We start from the raw sequence: 26822 nt of genomic DNA on the forward strand, positions 1-26822 counted from the left end.
CAGGGACGAGTATCAGATATGTTTCTAGTAACTCCCCCGTCACATTGACATGTCCGGCTGATGACCAAGCCACCGATCTGACCTGGAGAGGACCCGGATATATTCAGTATTTCATTGGTACCACGGTGGCGGCTGGTCTGAGTGGTATAATAAAATCCCGGGTCTCTGCCCGTCACACCGGAGGGAATTATACACTGACGTTTACAGGATTCAGGTACAGTGACGAGGGACTATACAAATGCACAGTGGATGGGACAGAGTACCTACAGATGATCGTTAAACGAGGTAAAAACAAATCAAATATGGACCTTGTTCAGTGTTGTTTTGTTTTCATCCTAGGGTCTTTTAGAAAAATAGTTTGCAGTTAGAATTGTGTAAAATTTCGGTTGACAATAATGATAAACCAAGTGAAACCTTGAGTAATAATAAGCTAAAATTTAAATATGTTTGTCCAATGAAAATAATATTTTCTTCCCGTGAGCAAAATGGATTATATTTTTGATTAAAAGCTATTTTGCTATTACGCACGAATTGATCATACGTATTTTTTTTCTTCGGCTGTTAACAGCTAGAACAGTTAAATAATCCATCACTGAAGATACTCACAAAAGTGTTATCATTTGTTTTTTCTTGTGTTTCTGATGTTTCCCATCCTCGAAACTTCAGGGGTTTCGCTCATGACAAAACTGAACGTTCGATGTGCGCCACCTTGTTGGTGAAACGAGAAGACTAGTTTCATGTAAATCACAAGAATCGCTTGTTCGCGTAACGGTAAAACTGAATGGCTATGAGGTCAGGTGTCGCTCGCCTGTAATCTTCAAAGAACTGGTATCATGACTGGCTTATAACTCCACGTGGATGTATAGGCGAGTTACGGATACCTGTCAATGTTGTATGTGTACAAATATATAACATGTTGTGTTTGTGTAATAAATGCCAATGTAACGAACTTCATTTTTACACTATACACAAATGTTATTGTTATATTGTCATTGGTAGCTATATATATGACATACTTATATATTGTAATTAGAAGTATCAAATATATAACTTGAAAGAAGACTAATGGAAGCGCTCATCAAATTTGAAATACAAAGTAATCACTCTGAAATATATGGCATTTAGTCAAGATACGACCCATTGGTGGTTTAAAAGGTCAATAAATAAAAAATAAAAAATAATGTCATAAGTGTTCTGAATCACCAATTGTTTTTAAAACATGCCATATGAAATCACAGCTTTTAGGTCAAAATAGACTTTCTATTTCAAAAGGGAGTGTTGATACGATAGTCAACAACATACGTTTTACGGCACTATACAACCATTTTTCATTAGGTAGCTGTACACAGTAGAGGGTTGTGGCCATGGGTGATATTTTTGTTAAATAGCAAACCCCTGTATAATGATATGTAAAAAAAATATAAAAATAAAACTGTACTAAAATTGGTATAAGCATGATGAAGTGGGCTATGTGAGCTTCACATTTGTAAAAAAGAAAGAAGATTCTTTTTGGTTCGAGAATAAAAGTTTGGCCATAATCCGAAAGGGTGCGTACACATGAAAAGCTAGCTTTATAGGAGGTAACATTTTGACAACATCAAGTTTTACAACTTTACTGGGACCCAGATAATGCTGCAACCGGGTAGGTAAGCTTTAATTTCAGACAAACTTAGGAAAAAAATACTAGTTGCGGGGGTCAAATTTTGGGTTAAAAATAGCAATGTTTGGCATTTTTTGGTAATTTTTGATGTGGTAACCATGGTTTTCACACAAATGACAAACATAGAAAAAAGAGGTTTATAGACTTCTCAGTACTGTATATGTATTGTAAATGTAATTCAGTTTACAAATATATATACATGTATACACGTGTTGAGTAGCGTAAATCCGCTGTGTTTATATTTCCTCGACATGTGCCTTGCTTATCAGAGACGGGCCATTTCTACTGTATTCTGCTACCATACTTGTTATATCATAAAGAATATATTAGGAAAATCGTGCAAAATATGTGGTTACAAGATATCTTCTAGGTTTCTAACTCACAACAACTATCCTCCATCAAAACCAGATGGTGATTTAGAAGGGAGTTACTTTCGAAACTAAAGAACTTGCTCACTTGATATAATGCTTTCTCCACAAAATAATTTAAATAATATTGATACATATTCATTTTATGGAGCGTGACATCCTTACATGTTATTCTGATTCAGTTCATGGCACGCCTGTTTCAACACATGATGATGTATATATATTAGGTGTCAAATGCAGGACTACGCAAGCAAGCGTCACAATTAGAGGACCGGTGGAGATATACATATCCTGTAATTCTGTATAGATCTATCCAACAAAAGTAAACTACCATACTGCTTTAATAATTTTACAGATAGGAGTCAAACAACTGTGAATGTCCAAAGTAACAACTCCGTCACACTGACCTGTGCTGCTGATGACCAGGTATCTCACCTTGCCTGGACAAAACTTGTCGGTTACTGGCGTACGTATGTCAGTAATACCACGGTGACGACTGGTCTGAGTAGTAGCATTAAATCCCGGTTATCTGCTAGACACACGGGAGGAAGATATACACTGACGTTTACAGAGTTCCGGTCCAGTGACTCCGGGTATTATCGGTGTGAAGTGGATGATACATTGTACCGTCAACACGTCCGTTTACAAGGTATTTTTCAAACATGGACTTTGTTTTTTGTTGAGTTTTTGTTTTCGTCCAATGGTCTTTTAGAAAAAATAGGATTGTGTAAAGAATTTGTTAAGAGAAATGTTGAGGCACATTACTATTAATGACAAACGTAATAAAGCCCGGCAGGTCTTATGTAAGTTTGTCAGCAATGCAAATGTGCGTCATGATAAAAATGATATTGATGACGTCACAATAGAGATTGATGACGTTACAATAGCAAATGTTGTTTTTGTCTCATAATAACATTTGCCTTCCAATGCATCGCAATGGAGGGATGCAGAGTATATATAAATATTGATTAGTACTAAGCTTCAGATTAAATCTGTTTGTCCAATGAAAAACAGGGTTTTTTCCCAGGAACAAAATGCGTTATATATTTGATCAAAGACAATTTTGCTATTACGCACGATGTGATCATACGTATTCTTTTTCTTCGGTTGTTAACATCTAAACAATTAAAAGTTAAATCATCCATTACCGAAGTGGTATACTCGGGCCTTCTATAACATTTTTTTGTTTACATTTCTTGCGTTTCTGGCGTTTCGCATTCTCGAAACTCCGGGGTTTAGGCTCAGTGTCTTTCTGTAAACCCTTGGAATATGCATGAAAAATTCGAATCTTCGATGAGTGCTACTTTGTTCATGAAACGTGATGACCAGTTTGATCGTTGATGTACATCGACAGTCTCGCTAGGTCGCGTAACGGTAAAATAGCTTTGCTTTAAAGGCGGATGTCACTCGTCTGAAATATTCACAGAACAGGTATCATGAGACCATTGACAACGCAAGCAACGTGTCCTCAATTTAATATGACATATTCCAGGAATGAAGAGAAGGAAATAGTTCCTTTGTAAAGTTGTGTATAATAGTAAGTTGATGGCATACGTGTTTCCAGTTCGAGATACAAAGCAACTGGAACGAAAACCTATATACTGCACAAACATAACAATACAAATTAACAAAGCGCATGTGACAATTAGCTCAAAACTTAGTGTAAAGGAACATGGATGTAGTTACTAAATGTTTGCAACTTCGGGAAACGTAGTAATTTTAAAAATGCAGCGTTGCATATTATAATTTGTGGCATCTGTATGTATAACTATTATGATATATGTCAAAAATTGTAATGAATATCTTGAATCACTTTCAAATCACATTGGTCAAATGTAAGCCTAGAAACGGCCAAAGGTCATGGTGTTTGCACAGATGAAGGGCTATTTAGGTTGTTATTAGTTGATATCGACTCGCCTTCAGAGCCTGATTATTGATTTTAAATAAAAAATTAAAAAACGAAGTAAACTAAGATAGAAAATAGCAAAACGTTTACTTTTCAAGAACAACAAATGGAAATAATTCAAAACAAAATCTGGTGAGGTCTTAGACAAAAAAATTAACAGGCTTTCTTTACCCTGAAAAATGGTTGTGTGCCACGTTTGTCGTCTGTCCGCCTTTTTTATATCAACCTTTACCGTTAAACCTAACACCTCCTTATCGACTGATCGTCATCAGACAATTTGTTATAAGGTACCGTTCGAACAAAGGAGAACAACTGCTTTCCAATAGTGTGTTCCCGCAGAATGAAGACTGTCACCCCTAGCGAAGCGGGTAAAGCAATCAGGCCCAAAATAGGGCAGAATTAAGCAAATTCATTTTTAAACACTCCTGCTGAAACAAGGCATCAATTGTTACCGTATTTAAAACAAACTTGAGGCAATGCAAACTTCTTTCGTATCAATGCATTTGATGTAGCATGCAGGAGCCAGATGGACGGGCAAACTTTTAAACAACATAAGCGACAAAATTGTTAACTGCTTACTACATCTGAACGACAGCACAAATCGCTACTATATTGGGTCTGAAGCAGCACTGGTAAAAGGCAATTTTGCGTTAATTATTTAAAGTTTGTATATCAAAAGCGATCCTTTTTTTCAAACCCCCAGGTTCCACTTCCGGTGCTTCCCCATGCGTGAAAGCCTCCTAGGAAATTGAGGCCGCATACTGTATATGTTGGTAAACCCTATTTATTGCAGTTTACTTGTGAAATATCATGAATTCTCTATTTAATAAAAACATATCTTTAATGCAGTGAAGATAAACGAAACATTATATCTTCACAAGTAAAAACTTATAAGTATTGTCCAACCTGAACGGTACATGATATTTTCTGCGTAGATTTACAGTTTCAAGTTTAGATGAAGTGACGGCAGAATAAGTGGTTGTGCTGTCTACCTTTGCAGCATACAATTTTTTTTTTTACATAACTACACAATTAATATCATTTTTGTCTGAAAATCTTACCAGATCATACTAGCAAACGGCAAAATTGCAGTGAAAACCCATCCAAAATGGCTTTTTATTGTTGTCAGGCATGACGTCATTATAACTTGGCGTCAAAAACTACGTTATACATTCCCGCGCTTTGCTGGTGTGACAAACAGCAAACCTTAACAGCGGGCAAAGATACATATAAAACAACTGTTTCCTACATAACTTAACAGTTACATTTTATGTAGTGTAAGTAAAGTAAACATACAGTCCGAGCGTTATTCAATGGTTCAATGGTTGTACTNTTTGTGGGGGGGGGGGGGGGGGGGGGGGGGGGGGGGGGGGGGGTACCTTATCTCCCATTTCTCCCTTAACCCCTGTCAGCTGTGGAATTTTATTTCAAAATATATGTCCCCGTATTGGGACAGGGGCAATTTCGGCCCCCTTTTTGTTAAAGTAGTTCTGAACAATATGTCATATGTTAAAAATTAACTTGGATTTGAAAGAGTTCACAATACAGGGGGTCTGGTCGAGTGGTCAAAGTAAACGCTACGGCCTTCCATGCGGCCGGGGTTCGATCTTCGAAGTCGTCGTACGCATGGATATTCAGCTTTTTCTCCTGCCTATACAGCTCCAACAACCCAGATGGAGTATACATTGGTCTGAGGTGGATGTTGCGATATCTGTGCTGTAGCATTCAAGCGAGGTGGCACTATAAATGATACCGTTTGAAGCACGGTCCCGCTACAAACAGACAACATTACCTGTACATTTCCTGCACACACGCATGCATACACATATGGGGAGATATTAGCCAGGTGGCATATGGCTAGTAGTTAGCGCCTTTAGCATCATTAAAAATTGTATTGAATTAATGTACCTGTATATGCTTATCGTATTATATGTCATGTAAAGCGCCTTAGAGTGGCTTATTTTAGCAAGATTGGGGGCTACATCAAATGTTGTATACATGGATATATATAGATATTCAGGGCAAATTACCTTCCGTATTCGGAGAACTATTTAACATATTTCACTTGTTTAAAACGAATATGTGATAACAACCAAAAAAAACCAGCGTTGTGGCTAAATATGTTGCAGTCTCGAGAAGTAATTGCTATTATTGAAAGGGGCGGGGGCTACGATTGACCCTTTAACCTAGAAAATGGTAGATATTTTTTATTCAAAATAGTCAAATAGGGACATTGTCAAAAAAACCATATGCAAAACTTACTACAATTTTGACAAAAGGTGTGAAGGATCTTTTATGAAAATCGTCCTATGTCCCGGCTTCTCTCTCTCAGAAGATGCCGTTATTACCAAATCATTGACATTTGGCCTAAACGTGCGGTTAAAACTAGATATTAAGCGTGAACGGAATGTTCTGAATAACACAATTAATGTCATTTACAACTTATATGATTATGATTAAATAGATTCAAGTATGCAGGATTCGTTCCCTCGTGGTTGATGGACTGTCACTAAGTCATTTTCATAATCAGGTTTAGTGTCCAGCAGCTTTGCTGCATTTTCTTGTTTGTAAACGTAAAGGTGGTGAAACACCCCAAGAGAGGAGTTTGGGGTGTACTTCATTAAAACGATAAAGAAAAAAGAGATGTACTGGTCAATGTAATCGGGAGATATCTTAATCCCAGAGGACCTACTCTCTGGAGCATTAAAAATATAAACAGTGTGACCCAAAACCTAGACGCAATAAACAATCTAATGGTTACAGATGTGTCTATTTCGCGACAGGATATTTTTTTCATCTGAGAATAACTTGATATTTCCGAATATTTGATGCAAGATACTTTTTTTTCATTTTCCCAAGTTCCACCAAATTTTCCAAAGATAGAAAACACAGTACGTGTAAATGGTCAAAACAGAACAACAATGGTGGAAGACAGAAGAATGACCTTGAAATGCAACGCAAATGGTGGTATTCCGACCGCCAGTGTTTCATGGATCAAAGATGGTATCAACTTGGTAACGTCAACCCGCTACACAAAAGTGTTTACCCGAGCGGACGACAGGACCGTGTATACATGTCAGTCTAGTAGTCAAGCCTTAACCAGTCCCCAGACCACCAGTGTGTTGGTATACCTAGATTGTAAGTAAAGAGTAACAGTTCATCCCCGACCAGTCCTCAAACCCCACTGTGTTTATATACCTAGATTCTAAGTATAGTGAATGTATATATTTTAGTCTAACAGTTCATCTCTGACCAGTCCTCAGACCACCAGTGCGTTAGTATAGATTATATATGTATTAACAGATGGAAGTCTAATATCCCAGCCCTGCCCCAGCACAAGATAAACTGTTTTAAAGTGCACTGTGACATTTACATGTCCTGATTGAATTTTGTTTACACGTTGCTGATTGAGTATGCAACGACTAGGTCCGTGTTTTATAAAACATTAATGGTATTTTTTTGTTTTGATGAATTCATTTATATTTCATTTTTTTCCAGTGAAGCCGAGACAACCAATTATATCTGATGAGTTGTCCCAGACAGAGAACGCGACTCTACAAGTGAAATGTGTGTCTACAGGAAGTAGACCAGCGGCCGTTATTCAGTGGAATGTCGGTTATACATGGACATCCAATACTTCCACAGATGTCAAAGTAAAGGACAGTGCTACGGATACCTACACCGTGACGTCAACACTTTCACTACCAGTCACCCGTCAGGACAATGGGAAGTCTGTGTACTGTAGAGCTAGTAACCAGGCCTTGTCTGGAGGGATTGAGTCAGTACGACACAGTATAACAGTATTGTGTAAGTATATCATATATAATACTTCCAGTCACCCGTCAGGACAATGGGAAGTATGTGTACTGTAGAGCCAGTGACCAGGCCTTGTCTGGAGGTATTGAGTCAGTACGGCGCAGTAAAACAGTATTGTGTAAGATATCATATATAACACTCCCAGTCACCCGTCAGGACAATGGGAAGTATGTGTACTGTATAGCGAGTAACCAGGCCTTCTCTCGAGGGATTGAGTCAGTACGACACAGTATAAAAGTATTGTGTAAGTATATCAAATCTAACACTCCCAATCATCCGTCAGGACAATGGGAAGTCTGTCTACTGTATAGCCAGTAACCAGGCGTTGAATCAGTAGACACAGTATAACAGTATTGTGTAAGTAGATCATACATAACAATCCCAGTCAACCGTCAGGACAATGGGAAGTCTGTGTAGTGTATAGCTAGTAACCAGGCCTTTTCTGGAGGGATTGAGTCAGTACGACACAGTTTAACAGTATTGTGCACATATATCATATCTGACACTCCCAGACACCCGTCAGGACAATGTGAAGTCTGTGTACTGTAAAGCCAGTAATCAGGCCCAGATTCAGTACGACATAGTATAACAGTATTGTGTAAGTATATCATATCTGACACTCCAAATCACCCGGCAGGACACTGGGAAGTCTGTGTACTGTATAGCCAGTAACCAGGCCTTGTCTGGGGGATTGAGTCAGTATGACACAGTATAACAGTATTGTGTAAGTATATTATATATAACACTTACAGTCACCCGTCAGGACAATGGGAAATCTGTGTACTGTAGAACCAGTTACCCGGCCTTGTCTGGGGGGATTGAGTCAGTACGACACAGTATAACAGTATTGTGTAAGTATATCATATATGACACTCCCAGTCACCCGTCAGGACAATGGAAAGAGTCTGCGTACTGAAACACTAGTAGCCAGGCCTTGTCTGGGGGGATTGAGTCAGTACGACACAGTATACAAGTATTGTGTAAGTATATCATATATAACACTCCCAGTCACCTGCCAGGACAATGGGAAGTGTATAATGTGTAGAGCCGGTAACCAGCCGTTCTCTTGACGTTTGCAATAAGTACGACGCAGAATAACAGTATTGTGTTAGTATCTCATCTCTAACAAGCAAAGTGAACCTCTGGGAAGTAAAAAAGGTAATAGAGAGTCTTTCCGTCGGGAAGATTAAGTAAAACCACTGGTAGTAGATATACTAGATATACATACGTACTGCAATAACTTTTTTCCATTTGTATCAGACAGTGACATTTTTATTGGGGGATAAAACGTGTGACAGAATGTATCATGCTGCAGAATATTCGATGTTCATTTTTTATATGTCACAAAGATTCAGAAAATGTGAGTTGATGCAGACTATTGGCTAGTTTAATGGACGCCTTAATTATCTCATAGGGAATTACCGTTTTTACTGGTGCCATATAAATATTCTTCGGAAGCAATAACGCAGCTTTGGATTATCATTTTCATTTGAGAGTAACTTGATATTTCTTAATCTCTGATGCCAGATTGTCTCGTTTCATTTTCCCCAGTTCCAGCAACATTTCCCGAGATAAGTAACACAGTAAGTGTGGATGGTCAAAACAGGATAACAGGAGTTGAAGGCAGAAGTATGACCTTCACATGTAACGCACCTGGTGGTTCTCCGGCCGCCAGTGTTTCATGGATCAAAGATGGTATCACCTTGGTAATGTCAGAGAGCTCAGCCCGCTACACAAAAGTGCTCACCCGAGCTGACGACAGGACCGTGTATACATGTCAGTCTAATAGTCCATCCCTGACAAGTCCTCAGACCACCAGTGTTTTGGTATACCTAGATTGTAAGTATAGAGGAATAGTCCATCCCTGACCAGTCCTCAAACTCCCTGTGTGTTGATATACCTAGATTCTTAGTATAGAGAATGTATACATTTTAGTCTTACAGTTCTGTCCTGCCCAGTCCTCAGACCACCAGTGCGTTAGTATAGATTATATATGTATTAACAGATGGAAGTCTAATATCCCAGCCCTGCCCCAGCACAAGATAAACTGTTTTAAAGTGCACTGTGGTATTTACATGTCCTGATTGGATTTTGTTTACGCGTTGCTGATTGAGTATGCAACGACTTGGTCCGTGTCAATGGAAGTGAATCAGCCGTCTTTATATAAAATGTTGTTTTATAAAACATTAATGGGTTTGTTTTGTCTTGATGAATTCATTTATATTTTATTTTTTTCCAGTGAAGCCGAGACAACCAACTATATCTAACGAGTTGTCCCAGACAGAGAACGCGACTCTACAAGTGAAATGTGTGTCTACAGGAAGTAGACCAGCGGCCGTTATTCAGTGGAATGTCGGTAATACATGGACATCCAATACTTCCACAGATGTCAAAGTAAAGGACAGTGCTACGGATACATACACCGTGACGTCAACACTTTCACTACCAGTCACCCGTCAGGACAATGGGAAGTCTGTGTACTGTGGAGCTAGTAACCAAGCCTTGTCTGGAGGGATTGAGTCAGTACGACACAGTTTAACAGTATTGTGTAAGTATATCATATATAATACTCCCAGTCACCCGTCAGGACAATGGGAAGTATGTGTACTGTAGAGCCAGTGACCAGGCCTTGTCTGGAGGTATTGAGTCAGTAGGGCGCAGTATAACAGTATTGTGTAAGTATATCAAATATCATATATAACACTCCCAGTCACCCGTCAGGACAATGGGAAGCATGTGTACTGTATAGCCAGTAACCAGGCGTGGAGTCAGTACGACACAGTATAACAGTATTATATAAGTAGATCATATATAACAATCCCAGTCATCGTCAGGACAATGGGAAATATGTGTACTGTAGAGCTATTAACAAGGCCTTGTCTGGAGGGATTGAATCAGTACGGCACAGTATAACAGTATTGTGTAAATATATCATATCTGACCCTCCTAGTCATCCGTCAGGACAATGGGAAGTATGTGTACTGTATAGCCAGTTACCAGGCCTGGAGTCAGTACGACACAGTATTACAGTATTGTGCAAGTAAATCATATATAACACTCCCAGTCACCCGTCAGGACAATGGGAAGTCTGTGTACTGTATAGCCAGTAACCAGGCTATGAGTCAGTATGACACAGTATAACAGTATTGTGTAAGTAGATTATATATAACACTCCCAGTCATCGTCAAGACAATGGGAAGTATGTGTACTGTAGAGCTAGTAACCAGGCCTTTTCTGGAGGGATTGAGTCAGTACGACACAGTTTAACAGTATTGTGCACATATATCATATCTGACACTCCCAGACACCCGTCAGGACAATGTGAAGTCTGTGTACTGTAAAGCCAGTAATCAGGCCCAGATTCAGTACGACATAGTATAACAGTATTGTGTAAGTATATCATATCTGACACTCCAAATCACCCGGCAGGACACTGGGAAGTCTGTGTACTGTATAGCCAGTAACCAGGCCTTGTCTGGGGGATTGAGTCAGTATGACACAGTATAACAGTATTGTGTAAGTATATTATATATAACACTTACAGTCACCCGTCAGGACAATGGGAAATCTGTGTACTGTAGAACCAGTTACCCGGCCTTGTCTGGGGGGATTGAGTCAGTACGACACAGTATAACAGTATTGTGTAAGTATATTATATATAACACTTGCAGTCACCCGTCAGGACAATGGAAAGTCTGCGTACTGAAACATTAGTAACCCGGCCTTGTCTGGAGGGATTGAGTCGGTACGACACAGTATAACAGTAGTGAGTAAGTATATCATATATAACACTCCAAGTCACCCGTCAGGACAATGGGTAATCTGTGTACTGTAGAACCAATAAACAGGCCTTGTCTGGAGGGATTGAGTTAGTACGACACAGTATACCAGTATTGTGTAAGTATATTATATATAACACTTGCAGTCACTCGTCAGGACAGTGGGAAGTGTATAATGTGTAGAGCCGGTAGCCGGTCGTGCTCTTGACGTTTGCAATCAGTACGACGCAGAATAACAGTATTGTGTTAGTATCTCATCTCTAACAAGCATAGTGAACATCTGGGAAGTAAAAAAAGGTAATAGAGAGTCTTTCCGTCGGGAAAACTAAGTTAAACCACTGGTAGTAGATATACTAGATGTACATACGAACTGCAATAACTTTTTTCCATTTGTATCTGACAGTGACATTTTTGTTGGGGGATTAAACGTGTGACAGAATTTATCATGCTGCAGAATATTCGATGTTCATTTTGTATACGTCACAAAGATTCAGAAAATGTGAGTTGATGCAGACTATTGGCAAGTTTAATGGACGCCTTAATTATCTCATAGGGAAATATCGTTTTTACTGGTGCCTTATGCATATTCTTCGGAAGCAATAACGCAGCTTTGGATATCATTTTCATTTGAGAGTAACTTGATATTTCTTAATCCCTGATGCCAGATTGTCCCGTTTCATTTTCCCCAGTTCCAGCAACATTTCCCGAGATAAGTAACATAGTAAGTGTGGATGGTCTAAACAGGACAACAGGAGTTGAAGGCAGAAGTATGACCTTCACATGTAACGCATTTGATGGTTCTCCGGCCGCCAGTGTTTCATGGATCAAAGATGGTATCACCTTGGTAATGTCAGAGAGCTCAGCCAGCTACACAAAAGTGCTTACCCGAGCTGACGACAGGACCGTGTATACATGTCAGTCTAATAGTCCATCCCTGACAAGTCCTCAGACCACCAGTGTGTTGGTATACTTAGATTGTAAGTATAAAGTAATAGTCCATCTCTGACCAGTCCTCAAACTCCCAGTGTGTGTTGATATACCTATAGTCTTAGCATAGAGAATGTGTACATTTCAGTCTAACAGTTCTGTCCTGCCCAGTCCTCAGACCACCAGTGCGTTAGTATAGATAATATATGTGTTTTAACAGAAGGGAGTCTAATATCGCAGCCCTGCCCCAGCACGAGAGAAACTGTTTTAAAGTGCACTTTGGCATTTACATGTCCTGATTGAATTTTGTTTACACGTTGCTGATTGAGTATGCAACGACTTGGGCCGTGTCAGTGGAAGTTACTCCGCCGTCTTTATATAAAATGTTGTTTTATAAAACATTAATGGGTTTGTTTTGTCTTGATGATCTTTTTTTTTTCATTTTTTTCCAGTGATGCCGAGACAACCAACTATTCCTGACGAGTTGTCCCAGACAGAGAACACGACCCTACAGGTGAAATGTGTGTCTACAGGAAGTAGACCAGCGGCTGTTATTACCTGGAAAGTCGGCGGTTATTGGCAGTCCAACAATCCTACAGAGGTCAAAGTAAAGGACAGTGCTACAGATACCTATACCGTGACGTCAACACTTTCACTACGAGTCACCCGTCAGGACAATGGGAAGTATGTGTACTGTAGAGCCGGTAACAGGGTTGGGCGATTGCAATCAGCACGACGCATAACGGTATTGTGTAAGTATTTCAACTCTCACGCTCAAAGTGACACGTTAGGAAGTGAAAACGGTAATTCAGAGTCCTTCCGTCGGGAGGATTTTTGCAGGTTCTTATCCGAATCAATTGAATTTCAAAAAGATTTAAAAATATATATTATCATTATTATAACATCATTTCCGTTACTGTTAACTATCATGAGCAGATTCTCCCGCCATCCAAGTAAGTTACAACCCTACAGACAGAGTGTTGAGATGCGTCCCCGACGGATACCCTGACACCTATCAGTTTGGTCGGTGGCGTCACACAGCAGTAGACGGAACAGAGATACGTCAGTTGACAGGCAGTTCTAGTTTCACTCAGTCTCTCCTGACCCTGCCTGACCTAAGTATTAACAGACGTTATGAGGACACAGGCTACTATGTATGCAACGCCTCCAACGGCATTCCCGCATCGTCCTCTTACAGAGCCGGCTCTGTGTTCCTTGCTGTAGAAGGTAAGATAAACGATTCATAAGAAGTTGCCTAATTGATGTTTAAGTAAAAACATATTTTTTTTTTTATTTCTACTTAGGATAACGTGTTGTCATAGCGATTATAGAAGCATAAAAAATGGAAAAATATTGTTCAAACAGAACCGTCATTTAACATTGGTTGATGTCATCTATCATGCAGATATGATAAGTAACAGTTGTTTAAATAATGGAAAAAATAAGGTGTTTTTAATAGAGTTTCCTAATAATTTTGCTTTTCATCACCTGGGTCTGTCCCAGAGTTTTGATTAAACGAAATATTTGCGTTTTCAACATTACAGCTCCTCCCGAGGTACATTTGCCATCTAACACTGCAGTAGTCGAGGGAGAGATAGGGAATGGTGTAACAATAGAAGTGGAGTTCTACAGCAGACCGGCGGTCAGTATTAGTGACGTCACATGGACCAGAGGATCGGAGGAATTACTTCCCCCTACTACTTTCGTTGCAGCTTTAGGTATCAGGTCTATCATGACTTCATTCCATGAAGTAGACGTTCAGGTCAAAGGTTATGTGGCCGTACTGAACATCAAAACACTAGCGGAGGGGGACCTTGGTAACTACACAGTAACAATAGTAAGCAGAGTCGGTAAAGGACAATACAACGTTGAGGTTATCAGCGCAGGTGAAGTACATTCTTGGTTTCCCCCCCAATTTTTCATTTAATTTTCATTGCTGAAATAAAAATGAAGTAAGGCTGATTGGAATAAATGTGACGGATTTGCAAAAAACGTCAGTATATGATTCGACTCAAAACATGAACCTTTAAGAATATAGTAATCAATATACAAATATGAATGCTTTATGCTGCACTTTCCAAAGTATAAATTTCAGAATGTTCATGTACATTTTATACAAATTATATCAAAATTCTTTAAATGATTAAACCTATCTATGACGTCAATACTCATCTTTCCTGTTCAATGACATTCGTTGTGCCAAATTAATATATATGTAATGGCTACATTTCACTTCAATATAACTTAAACAAACTATATTTTTAATAGTCAAAATGCGCTTACAAAATATCATTTCAAAAAGTCTGAATTATTGGTACTCCGATTTATGATATTTACGAAAAAGGACGTGCTTCATATTTTTTTCTGCATAGAGGATACGATAGATATTATATTCTGAATAAGAACCATATTTTTACGTGACTTATCGTTCTCCCCTTTCATGCAATATACCAAAAAGGCATCCTACTTCCTTAACAATACCTTGATTTGTTTATTAAAACTGTATTTCTGAAAAACAGACTTCGAATAAATTCAATTCTGACTGCTGAAACTACTCTATGATCTCTGAATAGTTTCGAAAATAGCAATTGACGTTGCATGTTCGAATAATTATGGTTTAAAATGTATTCAGTTCCACAAGATGATGGGGATAAAACAAGAATAGCCCTCATCTGCGTGTCATCCTTTCTTGCTGTTGTGGTGGTTGCGGTGGCCGTTTCTGTTTTAATTTGTGAGTATAATATCAGATATATATACACAATCAAGTGAAGTTTCACGTATGCAGACCACGTAACTCGTTAATGTGTAAACGTACGTCGTATGGAATAGATATAAGAAACAATACTGAAGACCTATCGACAGGTTAGTCATTACATGTCTAATGTGTTCAATAGCTTTTTGTCTATCGTTACAGGTATGTGGAAAACTCCTTGGTGGTAAGCACAAGCACTGGGATACGAGGATATTTAGCTACAGTCAGTATGTAGCAGTCATATCATTATAAATGTTCATTTATGAGCAAATTGGATTTGAAGTAATATTATATCGTATTCGAATGTTAACTCAACGGCGAACTCAGCTATCTATAAATGAAGAACTTGTCGTCGTCATTCAGTGATATTACCACCATTGAACTAGTGAGGTGTCGGTGACTGGTAAGGTATGTACTCAGTCACCTTCATCAGACAAATGACCGGTGAAGCGTATGTACACTACGGTATGATATATTTATGGGTTGGCAATTAAATCGCAATCTATTCGGTCACGCTTTATCCTTTTGTGCACTTATGCATTTTTTATGAAATAACGATTCCATCGAAAAAAGATGGACACACCAAGTGAAACACACTGTAGCTGGCCATTAATTTAGACATCCTCTCAGCCTATTCGTCTGGATTCAAAACATTCTCTGTCTAAATGTCTTGCATAAATATATTTGTCATTGTACAGCGTTAAGAAAGACGGCACAAGGATACAACACGTGGCTGAAACAAGGCAGCATTCCGGACGAGACAATAGTAAGTAACCTCTAATATTTCCTATTGTTCAATAAGCAAAGAGTTGCCAATTAATCCCTATTGTCAGTTATCAAATCAGTTAAAAGAAAGAAGAAAAATTAAATAAAAAATATACAGTTAATCGAAAAAAGAGGGGAAAAACAAAGAACAAAAAGGATCTAACATTATTCAAATATTTGTAATTCAAATGAACGTGTGTATTATTTATTTAAAATAAAAAGTTATTGTGTTGTTTTTATTCAAAGTTAACTGTTTACTTACAGTTGCGTTCAACGAAAGCAATCAGTAAGTATTTGTTTGCTTTATATATCTATTGTTTCATGTTGAAAAGTTAACTTTTAAAATGCCTTTTGTTAAGTTAAGATTGTATGGGAACATATATAGTTCTTACGAAATCAAATAATCCCGATAAAGTCAACTGTTGGAAGTTGAATTGTTATATTTACGATACAACAAAAAACATGTTTAATGTACAAATGTTTATGTCCAATACTTTCAGTATACAAAGATGTCTTTCTACTATATCTGTATGTAAAACCATTCTGATCTACAGAAGGCTGTCGACCTATGAAGCTCTGAATCTTGCTAATAGGAGTTCACCTGCAATATATGAAGACATTCGCGGGCAAGGTAGGTTATTTACTTAACCTGAAAAAATAAACTGTGAGTACATACAAATGAAATATAAAACTTTAAACGAAACTTTCACGGGTGAATGTTTTTTGCTTATGTGCATTATTTTGTCCTTGTGTACAAAACTGGATCACGCAATTTTCAATGATAGCAAGTACCTTTGACAATCTTCACCGACTTTTTTACTGTTGTATACATCTTTACGTCCAAAACAATCAGACAAAAAACTTTTTTTGCTTGGTGATCGTTTTTGATAAATTATGCATAGACCGAGTGAAATTGTCCACAACTAAGTGGTGGGAGAGGTTTCGGCCTGCATTGGAGACACGGTAGTCTAGCGGTAGGACGCCGGGCTCGTGACCGAAAGGTTGCGGGTTCGAGTCACGTCACGGCACTGTGTTGTATCAATGAGCAAGATACTTTACTTCGCTTGTTCCAGTCTACTCAGCTGTAAATGAGTACGTGGTTGGGTAGTGCAATAATTGTAGAATGCTAGCTGTGAGCGAAATGGCAGCACAGGCTCTATGCTCTCCAGGGAGTTTAGAAAGGTATTGGATAGTTGCAAAGACCCTATAACCACGAATAATAATTTGCGAACCGCTTTTAGACGACCTATGTGACGTCATTACATCGGCACGATTACATCCCAGTTTCAGAACCTCTTCCAAGCTGCATGAGTAAACGACCAGCTATCGGTCCGTTCTAAAACAAGCCATCATATTGCCGTCTGGCTTGGAACAGAAGACATCTCTGACGTATAAGACTGGATTTAGCTTGTCTCAGACGAGTCTTAGTTCGAGTAAGATAAACGTGATGGTATCCCCGTAGAGAACCATCGCGTTGCAAAGCGTTTCCGTGACAATTATGTCGTGGAAAGTCGTCTTTCGTTGAATGTAGTGTGATAGTCGGGGCATGCTTACGAGGATTACCATAACGACTCTTGTGTTCTTTTTTATAACAATTTAACCGGTGCACGCCACCGCGATGAAATTGTGCCAACCAAAGTCATTGCGTTGGTGTAACAACATCACATAACGCTGCATTGTTACAACGCTAGAGCACCCGCGTTGTAACTGATGTTTTGACCGATGTTGCCCAAGCCTGTTGTATCACTGGACCTTTCGCAAATTAAGCACGTAATGGACGAGCTGCAAAAAGTAGGCTACGTCATCTGCAAAAATAGCCAGTGATGTAAGCTGTGCTGTCACTTACGTCAGTTTGCATCTGGAACGGCTTTATCGGGCATTTAAACCCCCGCTTTGTCGGGGGCATTTAGTGTTTGCTTCGTCCGTCCGTCCATCCGTCCGTCCGTCCGAAAGGTTTCCGGACCATATCTCCCGTACTATTTCACCTACGCTTATGTATCTTGGTTTGTGGGTACATGCATGAAATGATGTGTGTTGCGTACCATATCTAGGTCACGGTGACCTCTACCGTGACCTCTGACCTACATAATATCGTCAAAAAGGTTTCCTGAGCATATCTCCCGTACTATTTCACCTACGGTTATGAATCTTGGTTTGTGGGTACATGCATGGAAGGCGGTGTCGCATACCATATTTAGGTCACCGTGACCTCTACTGTGACCTTTGACCTATGTAACGTGAAACTTAGCGTCTGAAAGGTTTGCAAGGTTTGCGGAGCATATCTCCTGCTTTTTGGTCACTGCGACTGGTGAGATAATGTGTGTTACAGTAGTCTACAGGCCACCTACTATGCAACTCATCAACTTCCTATCACAAATGGACAGAGTCATGCAAATCGTGCCACACCTCAATGTTCAAACGATAGTCAGTGGTGATTTTAATGTGGATTTATTGACTTATACATCCTCTAGATCGTAGATCATACAGATTTCAGCAACTTATTAAAAAACCCACACATCGTACAGCATCCATATTGAACCATATATTTTCCAACTTCCTCCAACCACATCATGTTCATGCGGCAGTAATTCCGGTGCACTTCTCGGACCTCAGCTTCGTCCAGATAGTTTTTCCACAGTAGCCCAGCTACAGCACTGGTAATGCATTCACGTAATAACGTAAAATACATTCAACACTACACAACTATTTTGTTGAATTAATTTCTTAGCATCAATTGCTTCAAGAATCGCACGCAATTCACATATACTCCCAGAAATGCAGCATACAACTTTTCACATGATTCTTCCAATCCACATGCCCATCACTCCCAACACTTCCTTATCAATCAAAGCGGGGATATTCACGAAGTTATAATCGGACAAGAATCCATACTTTATCCGTTTTAAACGAACGAAGGATGGACGGTGTCCACACGGTGAGCGAACGATGATCGCTCGCTAGCCTGACGCTGAATGAACGCATGGGGAAGGCTTGTTTTACTGTTCGGCACAAACGCGGCTAGAACGGCCGCTATCGGCCGATAAACATATGCCTTGCCGATCGAATGGACGGTCGATGAGGTAGCTTAATCTTTACCATTTGGTAATATAACACTTATAGCTAACTTAGTCAATCTGCTAAACCGCGGTCTAATCTTATTCCTCGTCTAAACTAAAGAATAAGATTTAAATCCTTGACTAAACAATTGAACCGTGATGTATTAATTTGGCCACTATCGTCAGAGTCTAAGAATTAACGCATTTCAAGTATAAGTACATTTACAATGTATATATTTATGAATTAATGTTGAGAATTTTACAATAGAATCACCAACGGTTATCTATATATACGTAAATATATAAAAAGTATGAAACATCAATCGACAAATGAAGATATCAGTGTTTTACTTTTTTTCCGAGAAGGAAACCAACCAAGTATATTCAACGTAACGTAGTTAACAGACAGTAATACGCAGTTTAACACAGATTACACACCTATTTATCTTACCTGTGAATAAGCAGGTGCATGTAAGTTTATTACCAATTACTCTTACATGTGAATAAGCAGGTACATGTAAGCTTATTACCAATTATTCTTACATGTGTATGAGAAGATACAAGTAAGTTTATTACCAATTATTCTTACATATGAATAAGCAGTTACATGTAAGCTTATTACCAACTATTCTTACATGTGAATAAGCAGGTACATGCAAGCTTATTACCAATTACTCTTACGTGTGAATAAGCAGGTACATGTAAGCTTATTACCAATTACTCTTACATGTGACTGTTGTCGACAAAGAGCTTTTATGACCATACCTCCTACAAACACGGGTATGTTTCCTCATTTAATGGTAGAAAGACAGTTTAATGTTTAACAGTATTTCCCCTATGTTTACCGATTGTTGGTAACGTGTTCGGGTATGGATGGTGTTGATAATCACAAGACACAAGTGTTTATGAATTATATACCATATCAGGATTTTTAAATCATTTCTAATTAATAATTTTCTATTTTGAAGTAATATCTGTGGTGATATGACATTGATTGAAATGTTTAGACCTATCACCATGGGAAAAAATGCGTTTTATTATCAATCCAAGATTTTGTGATGATGAGTAGCGCACCATTTTTCTTCTAGTCTTAAAGTTGTTATTAAATGCAAACTAAAAACTCTTGAATGTGAACAGCATACGACACAGAACGAATGACAGGTCAAAAAGAGCAATTAAAGTAAACTGAAATAACGTGTTCCATAATTGTTGTAAAATTAATAAAAGCGGCATGTTGGTAAGGCACGCTGAGCACTTCTTTAAGTTTTAGCATTGAAACGGTCTGAAAATAAAGTTTATTGACCGCCTATGTGCCCTACGTACATTTGGTAACTCTTTTTCTAAAAATAGTACATGTATATATACGCTCACTATCGTATCAGACAGTATATGTTTATCAACGCTTATATGCTATATATTAATAAGCATCCAAAAATCCAATGAACATAAATTCAATGGGTCCTTTTATGTTTATATGTATATACTGTTCATGGTAGGCAATATAAAGGTTAGATGAATAGTATCAATTTGTTTAAGAAATAAAATCTTGATACCCGAAAAATAAGACCAATAATATTAAATATATCGTAAGAAACAAGTTCCACAGCGTACGCACACGTAGTTGGTTTACCTTTGTATATTATAGAGCAGAAGGGTTATTTTCTGAAATATAACATTCGTTCCCCTTATCTCAAACACAAGCAATGTAAAATTATAAAAAATAACATAAAAAATAACATAATACCTCAGCTTCGGCTTACGTTGAACAGATTATTAGCATTTAATATGTTTGTGCAAGATGAAGAATATGATAAACAGTCCCTAAATGTGCTGTTTGTCAAAAAACGCATTTAAATCAGATACACAAACCCAACCCAACCCCCACCCCAAACCCTAACACCGTTCATGTTTTATAAACTTTTTTTTATCACAAATATGAAACAAAGTATTCAAAGTTCTTGGCCCGGTTGTTAGCGCCCGGAGATCGTAATGTGGGGAAAAATCTGAGTACCAGGAGAAACCCACGTGGTCGGGCTGAAAGGCGTGTGCGTTATTCAAGATGTTTTTCTGATTACGTTTCTGAAGATATATGATAGATCCATTAGATGCTTAAAGCAAAAATAGAAAATACTGTTTTGTTTTTTAATATTCGCTACGTTTAGGTCAAGAGCGCCATACTTCTTTATACTTCTTCGTTAGACCGCTAAATCCGATCCAGGCGAAAGAAACTAACGCAATACGAACGACACGCGCCGGAAACTGATCGAATGCAGGACGAACGTTGACCGAACAGAAGCCGGATTATTCCCAAGTGGATACTTGCCCGTAATTATAACTGTATAGTTTAATAAAGTTTTACCTAAGCACAGTTATTTAGTTACGCTGGAATACCAATACGTTTATGTGAATAGGTTAAAAAGTACATTTATGTCGTCATAGTTTTAGAATCGATCATAACATATAAAGACAGTGAACACGTCGTCGTTGTTTTCTTTCCACAGGTCAGCAACCATCAGGCGATACCAGGTAAATATAAACACCGAATATTTGTTTAAATTGTTGTTGTTAATACAGTTTCGTTTTTGTTGTGCGCTAATTATATATCAGAGTGGATGCCGTGATTACAAATGTGTACATAACTGGGTCTGATGTTTTCGTAATGTTTAAATCAAGGAGAAATCAAAACATGTGAACCAAACGAGTTACTCAGATATAGGTTGTATACTTCTATGTAGTTCTGGGTCTGGATCCAACCCCGGAGATTTAGTCACTTGGAAATTACTTTGAAACAATTCAAAGTCCATCCAATAACCACCGCTTAAGCTCTTTTATTTTCAGTTAAAAAGCTTCATTTATTTTCTATTTCGATATGATCTTTGTTTTACCACTTCAGTGATAAATATATTATATTATATTGTAAACAGTTTGAATAGAAATTTCCTGGTTTTTTTGCATGTACGATTAATTTGTTAATGGTCCGATTAAAGACCAAAAACTTCATGTGTAGCTCTTATTATATTCCAAATACCCAATATAGCTAAAATGTATATGATTCTAATTTTACGTTGTGCAATTTCACTGAATTAATTTGTTTATATAGACGTTTTAATAACCTTATCTGAAAGTAAGTCAATTTTATCGTTTAGTAATCTTTAAAGGACATCTATCCACTAAACCAAAACTTAGTTTTGACATAAAAATGTTATGACTTAGCAAATATTTGTTTTGACATTAAAATGTTATGACTTAGCAAATATTTGTTTCGTAGCAACATATTCGATCCCTCTGCTATTGAAACCTTATAAACTACTTATTCAACGCTTACCTTGAAGTTGCAGCGGTAAATGTCATTGCTTATATCAATAATACATATGAACTCTTGAGTAGGAAGAAAAAAAGTAACTACTTCTTTAATTCATTTCATTATATTTATGCTTGATTACATAACGTACAAAAAATGTTCAAACAATATACAATCTGACCTACAAACCTGAATTTATTTCTTTTACAAGCATGTTACCATAACAGGAGAAGACGTTTTAACAATTGATAACTATTTACATTGTTTTTAACCTATTTTCAGGGATGGACATTCCTTTCGGTTTCATGGAAATGACGCAGAGTCAAATGTGTATGAAAACTGTTGAAGAGACAGTAATTATGATTCATAGTTTCTTATATGGTATGTATTCAATATAATAGCTCCAATTATCAATTATGAAAAATGGTTTGGAAACAAACATTCCAAAAAAGTTTTATATTTCCTTTGTCAGTCAATATATTTATATATGAGTGTTCTAAATAGGACGGATAAGCACTAAACAATACTAATAATGTGTCTTCAGCAATTTGATTTAGCTAAGAGTTGACTTCTGATTTCCATGGGATATTAGTTATCAAATGCTTTGATGCTGAAATTGTGTGCAGAAATTTTACTAATGTAATGAATACAAAGAGGAAAGTGTACACAAAGGTAGGGTGAGCAATAATCAACTACTAATCCTTTTATGCATACTACTGTTAAATGATGTGAGTACTAATCCTGGCCAGCCGTTTCATGTAACACCTGTGACTGACATGTGAGACTAACTGATCCCTATATTACCTTATAGCATGTCCAATACTCTATCATACTGATTGTCTGGACACTGCTATGAACTCTGATTTACATTGTCCTATATAATTGATTTGTGATCAGTGTGTTAATAATCTTTCAGGCATTTTTTTTTTACCAATCATCTGATGACATATTGAAAACAATTCCAAATGGGCTAAAATGTGCCCATATCAACATTCAAAGTGTAATGAATAAAAAAGATCATCTAAATATAATACTCCGGAAGCAAACTTTTGACATTCTTGCCATATCAGATAGCAAACTCAATGCAGTCATCGATGATTCAGAGATTGCAATCCGAGGCTACAACGTGTTCAGAAAAGATCGTATCCGACACGGGGGCGGCGTCCTCGTCTACGTGAGAAACACAGTGTCTGTCCGTAACGACGTCATGTGTGTTCCGTAAGACCTTGAAATGGTTGTCCTTAAACTTTAGATGAAAAACAGCTCCCCTATAACCTAGTTTCTGTCTATAAACCCCCAAGTCAGACTGTTCAGTGGCTTGAGTTATTCTATATTTTTTTGATAAACTCTCCCTTTCAGGTGGTCCAGTCAGTCTAACGGGTGACTGTAATGTAGACCAAATCGCCTCAAGGACTATGGAACTCCATAACTTCAACAACAAATCACCTCTCCGACACGAGAAACAAAGGATACCTGTACTCTAATAGATCACATGTACACTAACATTCTATGTAAAAGTGTGTTACCAATGGGTATTAGTGATAATCACGTGTTATTTGTCGTTCAGAAGCTGCGACAAAACATGAACCAGAGATTTTCGACGAAGTTGACGACGACTGGCAAACATTTAAGGAATTCTTCTTTGAAGTTGTAAACAAGCATCTATCTTTAAAGGAAAAAACGTGCAAGGCCAAAAACAGAACCATATATCAATGTTGATATTTTGAGTGAAATGTTTAACCGAGATTATCATCATAAAAAGGCCAGGATATAAAAATTTGAAACTGACTGGCAGTTGTTTCGCGCATCTCGTAAGATCACGTGCAAAACGAGACTTCTTAGACGAGGTTATCCTGGAATGTTCGAATAATTCAAAGGAAATGTGTAGGAGGATTAAAACATTTCTTCCCAATTAAAATCTTCTCTTCCTTCGAGTATCAAAGTCAATGACACTGACGTTTACAGATGACTTTGATATTTCAAATGGTTTCAATACTTTTTTATAGTACCATTGCCCCTAAAATTGCAACCATATATGACGACAGCCTTCTACATGTAGATTTATCTAATATTAATAACAAGTTTGTTATACCCACATGTAAACAATTAATTTGTATGTAAACACATAAAACTACTAGGTGTAATGTTAATGAAATTTGCTGGTGATACTGTTAATAATGCACTTGTTTGTATTTTTAGTTTATCTATTAATTCATGTTCATTTCCAATAGAATCGAAAACTGCAAAAGTATTTCTAGTGTTCAGGTCTGGTGATAGGGCTGATGTCAACAATTATATGCCTTTCCCTGTTTTACTTATTGTAAGTAAGATACTGGCGATGCTGTAATTCATCCACTTGTTTGTATTTTTAATGTATCTATCAATTCATGTTCATTTCCAAAAGAATTGAAACTGCAAAAGTTTCTCTATTGTGTAAATCTGGTGATAGGTCTGATGTCAACAATTACATGCCTTTTTACTTTCTGTTTTACCTTTTGTAAGTACGTTACTTGAGTGACATGTGCATGATTATCTCTATACGTGTCTCTTTGATAACAGTCTGTTGATTGACATTCAGTTTGGGTTTCGTTCAAATCACTCTAATGAGTCGGCACTTGTGAGCTTAGTTGAAAAGTGGTTTAAGACTATGGACGATGGTAAACCTACAGGTGCCATTTTCCTTGATCTAAGCAAGGAATTCGACACGGTGAATCACCATGTGCTTCTTCAAAAACTTTAAATGTTTCGGAATGTCAGATATGTGCCTTAGATTCTTTTCTTTATACCTTAAAGATATACAAACATGTGTAAATGTTAAAGGTAAATTGTCCAAGTTTGTACCTGTGACAACTGCTGATCCTCAATGATTCATCCTTCGACCCTTCTTTTTATACTTTATATGAATGACTACAGTAAACACTTCAAGGGACTAATGTCAACGATATTTAATTTAGTCTGTCAGAGGATCTTAAGCGTATAGTTAATCGTAAGGATCAGAACAAACTTAGTTTGAACCTGATTAAGACTCAATGCAACATGTCATTGAAAAAGTAAATAGTACCAAACTTCTTGGTGTTATTATTGGTGAATGTTTGAGCTGGGAGAACCATATAGAACATTGGTGTCAGACAATATCCAAAAAGGCTGGTGTTTTTAAACGTGTAAGACCATTTATGTCCATCTATCTGTATGACAAAAAAGTGTACCATAGCATTGTTTTACCGCACTTCCTATACTGTTCTGTGTCATGGTGTACTCCATTTAATATGGAATATTTAAACAAACTGTGTATGCTTCAAAAACGGGCAGCAAGAGTAGTTCTTAAAGTTATAGAATTGTTTACCCCAACCCCTGTTCTTTTACAACGGTTAAGGTGACTCCCAATGCAGAAATTTTACCAGCAAAAGACTTTATGTGAAAAAATGAAGGACAAATTATTATTAAAAACATTCTATGGAACAATTATGAAACCTCGCTGCACTTTTTACCTAGCATAGTTTTTAAGAAGGAATACCTTCCTTTTTTTTATAGCTGTGAGTATTTTAAAAACAAATTTAGAAAGCTCACACCGTATTTTACGTAGTTTGTGTCTATAAGAAGGAATACCTGCATATAATGTTTTAGATGAGACGAATATTTTTATACTTTAGCTTGTCAGGATCTGCACATGTGATATTGTTATTATTTATGTTATTGTATGTAGCATGCTCATGCCCAGTTTAAATAGTGTACTTCAAGGCCATATTGTAAATTAGATGTAAATCTAAATATGTAACCATGTCTACATAAAATATTTCATTATTATTATTATCATGTCCTTTAATAACCATAGCTGTTCGTAGGGCGTTAATCACCAACAAACCAAAGCAAACCTTTCGTAAAAGATAAAAAGTGTAAAATTCAACTGAAGACTGGTTTTTTTTCAATATTTTCTCTGTTAAATAGATTGTTTGTTAAAAGTATATTATGTTCACACCAGTTTTAAAAAGTCAGTAAATATTGTTTTTTATTTTTCTATTTTTTATTATTTTGATGTTTGCTTTGTGTATTCATTTTAAATAAAACAACGCAAATTATGTTTCAGTTCATGATTGTGTCCTGTATAGAGGATCGTGAAGCCTTTTTCCAGAATTTATGAGAGAAAAAAAATAATGGTGATTTCCGGTTCATCCACAGGAAACATGAAAGTGTTCAAAAACTATAAGTATAGTTTGATCGGCAGGTAGAAATTCCGTCTGTCGTGTTCAGAAATACACTGGTGCATGCTAAATTACTTAAATACAGTTTTAGGTTAATTGAAGAAGAATTCCTCTCAGAACGAAGGGCGTTCTCGACAATTTAGGTATCTTGTAGACGACAGAGAAATTGCAATTCTTTATCCTTGTAAATATATTTCTTTGATGTTTGTCACATTTGCATAAGATGCGATACTGTACATCTTTATTTTTCCAGAAGGCAGATGCTTTATACTTTTCTAAATAAATATTATGTT

At 37.4% G+C, this 26822-nt stretch overlaps 1 protein-coding gene across 1 annotated transcript; it reads left to right on the forward strand.

The window, feature by feature from the left end:
* On the forward strand, positions 1 to 26822 carry LOC110448204 (nephrin-like). Its single transcript, XM_021494333.1, has 18 exons — positions 1 to 285; positions 2384 to 2677; positions 6794 to 7072; positions 7433 to 7741; positions 9302 to 9589; positions 9990 to 10298; positions 12219 to 12506; positions 12909 to 13208; positions 13393 to 13683; positions 14001 to 14342; positions 15089 to 15187; positions 15371 to 15392; positions 15907 to 15974; positions 16238 to 16259; positions 16528 to 16604; positions 21531 to 21555; positions 22613 to 22711; positions 23690 to 26822. Exons 1-17 carry the CDS (start codon positions 270 to 272, stop codon positions 22674 to 22676), a joined length of 3093 nt encoding a protein of 1030 aa, XP_021350008.1. The 5' UTR covers positions 1 to 269; the 3' UTR covers positions 22677 to 22711; positions 23690 to 26822.

The sequence above is a fragment of the Mizuhopecten yessoensis genome, unplaced genomic scaffold (genome assembly GCF_002113885.1).
Source record: "Mizuhopecten yessoensis strain PY_sf001 unplaced genomic scaffold, ASM211388v2 scaffold3935, whole genome shotgun sequence".
Classification (NCBI taxonomy): Eukaryota; Metazoa; Mollusca; class Bivalvia; order Pectinida; family Pectinidae; genus Mizuhopecten; species Mizuhopecten yessoensis.

Bases quoted from the DNA above. Each gene is read 5' to 3' on its own strand.
- LOC110448204 (XM_021494333.1), top strand. The intron at 15,188-15,370 runs GTGAGTATAATA...CTATCGTTACAG, and splicing joins GGCCGTTTCTGTTTTAATTT to GTATGTGGAAAACTCCTTGG. The intron at 15,393-15,906 runs GTAAGCACAAGC...GTCATTGTACAG, and splicing joins ATGTGGAAAACTCCTTGGTG to CGTTAAGAAAGACGGCACAA.